This window comes from Scophthalmus maximus, chromosome 5 (assembly GCF_022379125.1).
Source record: "Scophthalmus maximus strain ysfricsl-2021 chromosome 5, ASM2237912v1, whole genome shotgun sequence".
NCBI classification, from domain to species: domain Eukaryota; kingdom Metazoa; phylum Chordata; class Actinopteri; order Pleuronectiformes; family Scophthalmidae; genus Scophthalmus; species Scophthalmus maximus.
In genome coordinates, this window is record NC_061519.1 from 10,850,001 (window position 1) to 10,862,401 (window position 12,401).

A 12,401-nucleotide genomic window follows, 5' to 3' on the forward strand; every position below is an offset into this window, starting at 1 on the left:
TGTATTTGTTATAATGTAATAGTATAATGTCACATAATTACTCACCTTGGCATTGAATGTGGCAAAGAACTTGATGTGAGGGTGGAACTCCTCTGCAGCATCAGCAAAAGCATCGAAATCTGAAATTGTACAGGCACCCATCAAGTTTCAGTAGATCAGGCCATTTGAAATATCCACGAATGTAGACTTGTTGTTCTCATCGTTACTGTTGCTCTTTATTTGCCCGCTTACGCCCACTTATGAATCAAAAAAGCAACTTAAAGGTTAAATCAAGTAATATGAGCATGATCTCTGTAGCACTTGCTTGATATGCCATTATGAGCTAATCTTTTTTTTCAAAGCAACTGTAAAAAAGAGATAGCAACAGGTTATCATGCCACCACAGTACAGATTCTTACGTTCTGACTTGTGACTCTTAAAGTAGCCCACCAATTTGATGTCCTCCTCAATGTTTTTGAAGCCTTTCAGTTCCCTACTATTGTCAATAATTTCCACTGGGTCCTCAAGAACCTGTGGAAGAAGTTGAGGTGCATGGAGGAGAACAGGGGGCAGAAAATAGAAATAGAAGTGAGAGAGAAAAGAAAAAGGCAGAATGAGATTATGTGAGTCAACTTGAAGCAAAGGGGAGGCTATTTAAAGACTTATTTTTGCGTGCTAAAATAAGGCAGGCTATTAACTGGGAGATTATATCCTCACGAACATCAAAGATGAACTCCACAAGAGTGTCTGCAGAGAGCTCGCCATCATATTCTATGACCTCATCGTCTGTGAAGATGAAGATGCTGTCGGACTCGTCGAGGCCTGAGCAAACAGAGGGGACGTCGTAAGTGTTGGAGCTCAAGCCCACAGGCAGTGGAAATGGCACACATGTTAAATGGTATCCTCCTTTAACACCATCAGAGCCACACTATCACTTTTAAGACAGATTTTTTTCAGACTATTAAAACACCAGATTTATTGTCATGCGACTGATATCGTGATACTGGTCAGATTTTGGATGATTAACCTATGTTGCATGAGTCAGTGCAGCTGTTTTTACCTAATTTCTTTGCAACAACTTTGTCGTGCCTGGCATCAATGAGACCGACTCCGATATCCTCATCGTCAAACTCATCCAGGACCTGGGCTGCAAGCTGGAAAACAAAGACACTTAAATGAACACAACCTTGTGATTTGTCACTACAGAGGTCACTACATAACACAGGAAAACACTTATGTGTATGAAATCCTTCTCCATATGATATTTACACCTTTTTAACAAAGTTACCTCACTCAGTTGCTCCATTACCTTAAAAGCCTGTTTTTCAGAGTGCTGCTCATGCACTTTCTAAATCTGGTTGAAATATGAACCTCATGACTGACAGTTGCGTCTACCAATGGCAGTGGGACATTCAGCCTGACTGCACGGAGGAAGTGGTTTGCGGGCAATCTTAGTGGGTTTGGACACACACACACACACACACACACACACACACACACACACACACACACACACTCACATGGGTGCACACTGGCGTCAGAGAGCAGCTGCTTTTACTGGCATAAATAGTTTGACTAACTGGGCAGTTTGTTGGCATGTTTTTTTACCCCCTTCGGAGTTATTCACATGTATACACAATTAAAACAATCAATATTTATTAAAGCACATTGTTTTTAAGAGTAGAACTTTGGTTTTCATTTGACAGTGCACTATATTTTGTTGCAGACTCCGCCTTTTTGGCATTTAAATAGGCTAAAATAAACTTTAAAAGGGCAGGCGATTGAGGTGAGTAAGTTACTATCCAACAACTGTAATAAACAGATATACAACAATTACTGATATTATTAAGTTGCAAATTCTCTTGTACATGCACAAAGTTTTCATATGTAAATGTGACATATGCAATAATATGATATAATATTTTAGAGATAAGTTTATGTATTTTCAAAGATCTAGTAGAGCTAAATATGCAATACCAATATACTTAATTCTTATTTCTAGTTATTTGCTGGCACATTTGTTGGTGACCTGTTTTGTTTTTAATTAATACAATATGAAAATGAATTTGGGTCTGCAGTAATGTGCCTGATATAATTTCTTCAGAGTAGCTGAACTTTTCCAGCTATACATGTAAAGTTAAACCTACAGACTCAGTTTCTGGGATTTCGCAGCTTGATATCTGCATTTTATAACATGCAAATTGCACTGCAACTGTAAGCAATTTTATTTTTTAATTACTCTCTTTTTGTACATGTTTACTGAGACATACCGTATATAACATATACTGTGTATATACAGTATATATGTGTGTGTTTATATATACACACATATATACTGTATATATGTATATACAGGAGGAAAGATATACATCCATGTGTGTTTGTCTGTATGTTTGTAAACTATATTTTATATAGTCTGGAGAATGCAGACCTACCAACCTCAATGGAAACATGACAAAGTTATTAACCATTAAGTTTGAAGAACATTCCTAACGCACACAGACCTCAGTCGCCATAGTAATCAAATCAACATTCTTTGACCTAAGGAGAAACTCTTATGACTTTTTCCCTCTCATCACTTCATTTTAATTTGATTTCACTTAACCCCAGAGAGAGTGCCTTGATCTCCGGAAGCCTGAGCCTCTTGCTGTTGCCTGTTACTAATAATAAAAACCTCATCCAATGTAAATCATAATACATTCGCGAGGAGAAACAGAGGCTTTCAGGGAGCTCAACCCACCACAAACGCAGCACGGGATAAATATAGCGCCTGAAGCCACACCAGCACCAGGGACTATTTAGGTGAAGTGGCAGTGATGCTCAGCACTCTGGGATCCGCTGACAAGTACAGTACTGCAAGTGTCAATCACGGAGCAGAGCTGAGCCGGCACTGCTGGAGCCAGAGCCTCCAGTGCTGGCCCCCGGCCCAGAGGCCGAGCCCTGACGGCCCCATACAGAGACACCAGAGGCTTTTGGGATGATGTGATATGCTCAGGAGAGCAGCCTCCATCTTTCTCTCTCTGTTTTCGGTTTTAAGTATGTTTTTCTTTGTCCTTATCATCATGCAATTCTTGGGACTGATTCATACTTACTAATGGAGTCGGACCATCCCACTGACTAGATGCCCAAATGAATTTGGTTGTTATTGCCGAGATGTGTTTTATTTCATGGTTTATTTTTTGCTTCAGTTCTAAAAGCATCCAACAGCAGTCCCTGCAGCTCTCTTCAAAATATAATAATGCATAATGCAAGTGTATAAGGTAGCAGCCGTTACTTTAACATTGTACAGTGGCCATGCCAAATATCATACCTATTGTTGTAACACGATCCAATGTATATATTCCATGAATCAGCCATCACTTTTATTGTGTTTTAAAGAACAGTAATTTTCGGTACAGAATTGATCACATAGGTAGTTTTCCTACAATGTTCGAAAGCTAATTAAGTCTCTGTGGCATGTGGTAGATCACTGAGTTTAGTCCGTCTTAAAATGGCCACATAAAAAAGGACAAGAAATGCAAATTTAACTTTTCATGGAAAATGTGGTGCAGGAGCATTTGACATTTGATATGCAATATTTTTCTCATGTAAAAATTTTGCATATTTTTACAGTCAGGGCTTGATGTGTCTGTGTGCTGAGGGAAATTTGTGCTGAGGGATGATGTCATGTCTTTCTGCATAGAATGTAATGAAACTGCTGAGTATCCAGGCTTAGAGGAGGCCTGAGGTGTGTGAGACGTGCTGATGGAGGTCTGTTAAGTGCATTAGCAGTTACCACTCACACACACACACACACACACACACACACGCACGCACACACACACACACACACACACACACACACACACACACGCACACACACACACACACACACACACACACAGACACACAAACACACGCACACACACACACAAACACACAAAAACACATCGTATGCATTGCCAGAATAAATGGTATATTGGGTCCTCACAGCTCAGCTTTTTGCTGTGGTGGACACCTGACGACACATTGCATGCTTGTGACACATGTTGGCACCTCACATATCAGCATTTCTGAATCCAGCAAAACTATTTTCCACCTCGTGACATTGCTTTCTCATGAGAACACCTCTTGTTGAACATCACTATTTTACACTTAATTTCAAATCTTGCAAAAAAGGTCTCACCTGCCAAATATTCCCTCAATTTTCTTCTTGTAGCCATAGTAACACTTTGCTGTGAATATGAGTTTTTTATTATTTATTATTATTCTGGTGTCTCAAGCTTATACATCCAATTACAGTCCCCAAACCATCAGTAAACTGTCAACACCATTCACATCTGCATGATTTCTAATCTGTGCAACCGAAGTGAATTAAAATATCAAAACCAAACTCTACTAGAACCTCCAACGAAACTCTGTAAAGAGTCCTGGCGTGAGGTTGTGTGCTGTTTCTGTGTGATGTATCCAGTACTGGTTACATTGATTCTTCATCAGTATGCTATCTTCCTTATTCTATCCAAAATTTCCATTTCAACCCACCTCAAGGGCCAACTCCTCAATCTCAAACTGTCTCTGGGCGACGCGGCTGGATCCGGGATGGTCATGGTAGTAAACCACCATGACGTCGTACTTCTTCATCACAGACTTATAGTTCTTGGCGTTGAGGTCGTGGACGCGGTCCTTGCCATCATACTCTGGGAAGTCCAAGGACTCGTTGCCCGATGATAGCCCCGCAATGGACAGCAAAACTGCCACAAGCACCCAGGTCCACTTCATGGCTCCTCTGTAGTGAAAACCAAACAAAAAACCGAAATAGTATAGTGAAAGTTTGGAGAACCCCTTCCAATCCGCGTCACCCAGAAGAGAGCAAGACCAACTCCTGCATCCACCTTATTAAAAACCCCACATGGGCAACTGGTCGCGGGGCACAGAGGGCAAGAGGGGTTGGGCTAAGTTTGACATAAGTGTAAGTGAGTGTCTATCTGGGGTGTAATTGAGCATGGGAAAGATGAGGCGGGGGCCATGGCGATTGCTGTGGTGACAGCTTTGTGTGTCAGTGTTTGTGTGTGTTTGAGTGCTTGAGTGTGTGTTACAGACCCGTCAAAGTGGGTGGAGTGAGGAGATGAGGACCATCCTGTTCTCCTTCTCCCTCCATCCAGATTGAGGAGATGGGCAGACTGAAGACTGATGAAGTAGAGGAAGATGATGCATTTGCAAAGAATGAAGAGATGAAAGATGATGTGATGTGCGTGTGTATTCGTGTCAGTGTGTGTGTAAATCGGCGGGTCAGATAATAGTCACTTAACAGTCTGTCGACTTCACACCAAATGAAGGAGTGATATGATGCATTTAGAGGTGACGGTGGATATGAGGCACTCTTCCCATATTAAGTGTAGATGGACGCTGGGATCCCAGCTAAAAATAATGGATGTAGGACAGAGAAGAACATATCAGGAGGAGGGGGGTGCTGGTGTCTTATTTTCTGCTGCTGGCACCATCGCAGCACTAGAATGTGGAGCTGGGTCAACCAGGGACATGGGGAGGAGGAGAGAGACCGGAGAGGAGAGGGCGTTGCACCTGCTGAGGAATCAGTGTGTAGGTGTCACTCAGCCCCCTGACTCAAGATGAAAGTGAAACATGGAATTTTGAAAAAGTTTTTTAAAACCATTTGAGTCTGAGCCGGATACATACAGTGCGCATGCCCCCAGTAAAATGTGTGTATGTACTGTATGCTTGAGATGATTGCGTGTGATATTACTTTACAAATTGAAAGGGAAGAAGGTGCGCTATAAATAGATACTGGCTGCACGGTATGGTAATACGTTATTCAACTCTTAGCACACACATGCATTTTGTCACACCCACCTTTTCTGTAGCAAGACGTGCAAACCTACAGTACTGTGGTGGAAGGGATTAGTTTGAAATTACGCTTTTAAAGATGCATCGACTGTATGTCTGTGTGTGTGTGTGTGCGTGTGTGTGTGTGTTTGTGTGTGTGTGTGTGTGTTTGTGTGTGTGTGACGGTGTCAGTGACTGTGAAAAATCAAAAACTGAACTGTCATTTGCTGTGTTACTATCCAATACAATGATACGTCACCGTCAGTGCTTACATTCAAAGTGGTTTTGATTGTATTTGATATATATATATATATATATATATATATATATATATATATATATATATATATATATATATATATATATATATATATATATATAATATATTTATACATAGGAAATCTACTCTGTTGTTCTCTAAGAGCTGAAAATTTCAAGTGTGTGGCACGTTTGGCAACTTCCTAATCAATGATGTCAAGTGCAACCCAACACTTTTGTCATTGACATACAAAACACAGAGGATGTACTGCATCCAAATGATGAATTTTCATTTTGCAGCGTTACAAACCAGAAACCTAATACACATTGACTTATGGTACAGTAGCCTATTCTTGACAGCTCATGACTCCCCTTTCATTCATCTGGGACATATGGATCTACTCTAATCCTTTCCTTCTCAGTTGACCAAACATTAACATACAAACTCCATGATTATTCCGCAGTATGAATTATTTAATGAAGCACATAAATAAACATAATCTTGTACACCAAGAACATGTTCCTGATGATTAAGCCACGCGGCTTACTAAAACAATAAATAAATTACAGCTTGTCTTTTGTGGGGTGACATAAAACACCACCCAACACTTAACATTAAAATCCTTTTTAATCAACCGTCTCGCAGGGCTTCGAGGTCAGAGTGACCTCACCCTGGTGTACAGGTGGGCAGCCTCTATTAAATTAATTTGTTCATGAGACGGAACTCGTTCGGTCCCTGCAGCAGTTATCTCTCCTGGACACTAGATGGCGCGCTCTGCCTGAAATCCAGAGTGTGTGTCCCAAACCCCTAAGTTTGAACTACGGGACAGTATAATCAGATCAGATGCTGGAAACATCGGGGCATTTTGATTGGACTATTACAAGATAGTACGAAAGATGTTTTTGATACTTTACACTGTTCAGCTATACTGTAGGCGTACACACTAGCTTTGTTCGTTTTGCCTCGTTGTTAGTTTGACGGCAATAACACAGGTTAATGTCATTTAAATGTATATTCTTAATGAAAATTAATGTATTTTCTTTTCTCTGTTCAGTGTGTCAGCATTTCTGTCAACAAACGGCTTCACTTCTTCTTCCCGTTTATTATTTTTTGTGGATTGCAATACCACGTGTTAGGTGCACAGCGCCACCTACTGTGCCGGAGTATGTAGAACAGGATCTTGTACATTATCAATAACTAAAGAAAATTAATAAAAAACCAGAAAGCAAAAACAGACCTATATCAATATAGTCAAGTGTAACTGCGCCACCGAGTGACGGGTAGTATGTCTACAGGGCCAGACCAGAGGGGGCGGTGTTATTTCGTTGCTCTCCCTGTGGGCGGAGCTAGAGACGCAACTCTTTCATAACATCTCGCTCGCCGTAGGTCGTGTGTTTATATAATTGAGCGAAGTCCACATTGTCCACTTTCCGGAAGGGGCCGCGAGTCCAAACAATCTGTGCTGCGACCTGGGCTCAGTGTCTGTTCGACGCAGTTCGAGGTAAGACTTCTTCTCACTGGCAGCCACATAACTACTTTAACATGAACGTTAGCATAAAGCACCGTTATCTCTACAGTCTGTTGCTAGTAACCATGAGCAGGTCGTGTTAGCCCGTCAGTTGGTGGAGGAATGATAATCGAGTGCAGATCAAATCCAACTGGTATTGGCACACATAACGACACACCCTGTGTCTTAATAGTTAGAGAAAATATCCTGCAGGCCTTGCAAAAAAGTTCCTAAAATCAAACACACCATCGTTAATTGTATTCCTAATTAAACTGCGTATGTGTTCACAGATGGCCTCAGCTCTGGCCAACAGAGCAGTAGGAGCCATCGTTGGATCAGCTGTTGCAGATGCAGCAGGTAAAAACAACATAAGTATTTCATGCTGTAGTGTTACATCACATCTTATGTGTTACATTTGATCCTTTCTTGTTGTTGAATGCCTTAAAGCAGAAATGTGTTAAAATACCCCATGAATCCATAGAAGTGTAATTTTAACTTTTAACCTCAGGTTCTCCTTTTTTTTTTTTTACTACCAATCATAATCACGCTTTATCACGAGCCAGGCATTTTAATGCAGAGTACCTTCAGGGCTAAATTGACCTCATGACCTCACAGCGCAGCCGCTCCACTGGGTGTACGACCTCCAGAAGCTGCAGGCAATTCTGGCTCAGGATCCGAACCCTGAGTTCCGCTCTGAGTCCGCCAACCCGTTCTACAGGAGGCAGACAGGGCAGCAGAGCTGCTATGGGGACCAGGCGTATGTGCTGCTGGAGTCCCTGTCTGAATGTGGAGGTAGGCATCCTTCTCCATCTGACTGACCCACTCGTCTTCCTCAGGGTCCCATCAGACATTTCAGACAGGTTTTTGATACTATTTTCAACGCTTATGTTTCCGACTGAAGATGCCCCCAATAGCTGCTATTTTGTTGTCATATGAAGTAGAAAATCTTTAAACTCGGAGTTTAGCATATGGTTTATGAAGTTTGAAGTTATGTGTTTACACCCGTTCTTGTGGAAAGGGTGGATACATATTGGGATTAAGTTACAGAGAGTTCTGTTTAAAAACAATATACTGAAATCTTTCAAATATTTAATCCAGGAGTTCTCACTCGGTCCATCAAGTGGCAGCATTAACAACTGCCAAAATCAAAGAAGGTTGTTGGGGAAGACAACTTTCAATTTAGAAAGACTCACTAAAATCTAAACTCCTCAATTTTTTCATTTGGACACCTTCTCTAGATTATATCCACAACGCCCTCAGACCCAGCACATTTAGGAACAAGTCCATAATTGTTTAAAAGAGATCATTAGCAATTTCTTTGGATTCTGCCGCGGGTTATATGTGCTGGGTGATCCATTAGCTGTGTTTCAGGCTTTGAGAAGCCAGAACTGATCCGAAACTACCATAATTGTGATAAAATAGATGATATGATGGAAATTGACTGAAGCACCCTCTTACCAGGAGCGGTTCATAGAGCTCGTAAACTGCTCTGTCCAAGGACTGACAGAATGGAAGATAATATTTCAAATGGAAAAATACCAGATCTACATCGTCAAGGATAAATAATGCTGCCACTAATATTTGTTTGTGCATAAGTATATATTTATTATTATTATTATTATTATTATTATTATTCAGACCTGTAGAGCGTTGATTGGCATGTATGTTAAAAGTTTAAAAATGACAATAAACTTATATCATTAAAAAGAAAAATTAAAATTATTTTTTAAAATGTTTTCTCCTTGTGTAAGGACTTTGAAACTGTCATGTTGTTCAAATCCACATTAACAGTCAGGACAGCTTATTGCTTTCAATTAAAGAATGAAATTGCTTTATTGAAAAATTAAATCAACAAATAAATTCGACAAAAACATATTTTATTGTGGTGTTTGCCCACAGTATGTGTGTCTCTGGTGGGAATATAACATCATAGTGTACTGTATGGCCACACACTCCCTGTGGGTTCTAACAAATCTTTATTTCTCATGAATGGGGAAGTGGTCTCTGCTGTATGTCATTGTAGTTTGAGTTTTATAGTTGCCTTTTTTCCTAAAGCTGTCTGATCTCTCTCTGACCAGGTCTGAATCTTGATGATCTGAAGCAGCGCACACTGAAATTCTTTGGGCCTGGATCAGAGTATGACACGCCCATCAACGATCCTTACAGAGAAAGAGGAGGTCAGAAAGCTAGCCAGGATATGTTTCTAAATAAAGAATGAATTCACTTTTTCATGTACTAAGGTGGGAATGCTGCTGGTTGTTGTACTTGTGTATATAACAGGGCCCAGACCACAGCTGCCCATCGAGGGACCATGGAGACATGCAAGTTTAAAGGGCTTCCTGAAGAATGTGGATGCGGGCAAAGAGGAGACAGGTAAATCCCCCGGCACTGACACGGTTACAATAATGCCATATACTGTAACCATGTTTATGAAAAGAAACACCCCTTCAGATATGTTTTACTTGCCACAGGATGTGAGACTGACTGTCAGATTGACGGAATAACCAGACTGGCTCCCGTAGTGGCATTTTACGCGGGACAGCCCGACATGCTGGAAAAGGTCGAGCAGGCCGTCCGCATCACCCAGAACAACGACGAATGTGTGGCAGAGACTCTGGCAGCAGCGAGGTCAGTGTGTTTGTCCAATACACTGATTTACTCTAACATTACTATTTTTACCGAACTGAGCCACTCGGAGCTGAATCTGGGATTTGAATAACTACGAAAATTCTTATATGTATATTTAATTTTGCAAACAAAGCCTACAATCTGCAAGGACGTGAGTACTTGCCAGGAGGTTTTTTATTCATCTGCCAGCACCTGCCTCTCTACTTCACGCATCAACGTGATGGCGCCTGTGTTTTGATATGAGCTAGCTCTTAGCATGCATGGCTAACGACCCACAGACCGAGGTGAACAGTCAAAAGTCTGCAGCCCCGCTGCTGAAAAAAACTCTAGAGGAAACACTACAGTCTATTTGCAGACGCACTACAAGAGCAGAACTGTGACTGTGTATTGAATAAAACACACTTGAAGAAGTCTATGCATTGTATTCAAATGTGATTGTCATGACTAAGCTCAATTCTACATTCCTAATAAAGCCCACCCATCTATTTTATTGTGTGGCGGATGGGAGTTGCACTAAAATGAAAAGATTATGGATTGCTAATGGATTAATTTGGCAGGCTGCTGGAGCATTTCATCCTGAACGGTCCTGATCCAAAAGCTATGGACGTGGTGCTCGATCAGCTCGCTGACAAGAACAGAAAGCAGCCCCAGGACCTGGACAGAGCAGTCATTGGTACGTGAGGCCTGCAAGCTTTGTTGCCTCACTACAGTCATGGGACTGAATCATGAGATTAAAGAATCCCCCCCCCATTTCTACTTTGTATGTAGGCTGAACGGTTACAATGTGTGTAGTAAGTGAAGCACACTTAAAAACAGCCAGTTATCCCAAAATATACAAGGATATATGTTTAATATGGGTTCACATTTTTTTTCTTTCAGGCCACATACATCAAGTGAAGGAGAATTTATCCAGGACTACTCAGGAACTCATCCCCACTGTGTTTCCAAACACCTGAGGTATCCCCACAAAGCTTGTTTCAACCTCTTTCATTAGTAGCTATTAATAAGCAAAGATCAGTGATGAAGCAGTCCCTGTTACTCAGGTTTTTACAGACAGATATTGACACAAGCAGGTTAAATGTCTGGTTTTTGGTCTGATTTGCTTTCAGGTTTGCCAGGTGCATTCCAAGCGGCTCTGCATGGAGTCCTGACAGCCAAGCACTACGAGCAGGCTATCAGAGATACCATGAGCTGTGGGGGATGCACCTGTAGCCGAGGATCCTTCATCGGGGCATGTCTTGGGGCTCAGGTAAGATTGTGTGCTTTACATAAATTTTGTGCCAGTTTTGTATTTGTGTGGTTTATAAAATGTGACATGTTAATTTTCCTAGATGGGACTTGAGGGAATTCCATCTTCCTGGATGTCCAAAACCCTGCAATTCGACTCCGTGCTGGCACATGCCAAAAAGATAACCCAACACCACCACTAGTTGGCTGGCAGTGAATGTGTCCTGCTACCTGAGGTGGCTGCAAACATTTTGAAAAACTGTTGAGCTTTCACAGAACAGCGAATGAAGGTGCTTGTCTAAACTGTCAAGACGGCAGGAGCCAGATGTTTTTGTCTCTGTTTTAAGTAAAACATATTCAGATGTTGCTATGCGAGTTTTAGCTTCAATAAAGCATTTCCAAAAATACATAATGGAGAACCTTTTGTCCTGTATTCAGTGAGTCTGAAGTATATGTAACCTCGCAGAAATGTTTTGTTTAAAAAGGAAACAGTGCTATATTTGATTTCACATCCCTCAGAGTTAAAATTTTAGAATCATATGGGTTAAAAGGGAAGTCAAGACTTGAGTTTTTTTAGTGCATTTAATGATTTATATCTACACCAGGACATTTTTACTGTAGTTGTATTTCTGCCCCTGGAATGCGGCAAGTTGAAGATTAACACCTTGCCCCCACTCTCGTTGCTTGAGTGTATCCTGTAGCTTTTGATTCCATGCCAATTTGCGCAAATGAGATTAAGAATCAATGTATTTAGCTTTTATAGCTTCTAAAATAATCGTGGTTGTAAGATGAAATTTTGATGCACAACCCCGGGGTCTTAAAATAAATGCAGCACCTGCCCTTATGCCTCCATCATTTGAGCCTCAGTGATGCTTAATCCGATATTTGCAATGCAGTCAAATAACCCGTACTTTGCCAGACAGTGAACCTGGAGCCTCAGGGGCCGTTGTTGTCACAGTACGCAGACAGTATTCATAGCTA

General features: G+C 41.1%; 2 protein-coding genes across 2 annotated transcripts in view; one reads left to right on the forward strand and one right to left on the reverse strand.

Moving 5' to 3' along the window:
* casq1a (calsequestrin 1a) overlaps positions 1 to 4,919 on the reverse strand; it is an 8,342-nt gene extending 3,423 nt beyond the window's left edge. Inside the window, exons 1-5 of the mRNA XM_035634799.2 lie at positions 4,501 to 4,919; positions 1,040 to 1,133; positions 701 to 801; positions 399 to 510; positions 46 to 119 (exon numbers count right to left, since the gene is read on the reverse strand). Of these exons, the coding sequence (XP_035490692.2) occupies positions 46 to 119; positions 399 to 510; positions 701 to 801; positions 1,040 to 1,133; positions 4,501 to 4,737 (618 nt within the window). The 5' untranslated portion in view covers positions 4,738 to 4,919. The remainder of the gene's footprint in view (positions 1 to 45; positions 120 to 398; positions 511 to 700; positions 802 to 1,039; positions 1,134 to 4,500) is intronic.
* A 2,480-nt stretch (positions 4,920 to 7,399) lies between these two features.
* On the forward strand, positions 7,400 to 11,827 carry LOC118311185 (crystallin J1A-like). The gene is made up of 10 exons (XM_035634797.2): positions 7,400 to 7,559; positions 7,856 to 7,922; positions 8,181 to 8,357; positions 9,644 to 9,742; positions 9,846 to 9,938; positions 10,037 to 10,193; positions 10,751 to 10,866; positions 11,073 to 11,150; positions 11,303 to 11,442; positions 11,525 to 11,827. The coding sequence occupies exons 2-10, from the start codon at positions 7,856 to 7,858 to the stop codon at positions 11,621 to 11,623; spliced, it is 1,026 nt and encodes a 341-aa protein (XP_035490690.2). The 5' UTR covers positions 7,400 to 7,559; the 3' UTR covers positions 11,624 to 11,827.
* The last annotated feature ends 574 nt before the right edge of the window (positions 11,828 to 12,401 follow it).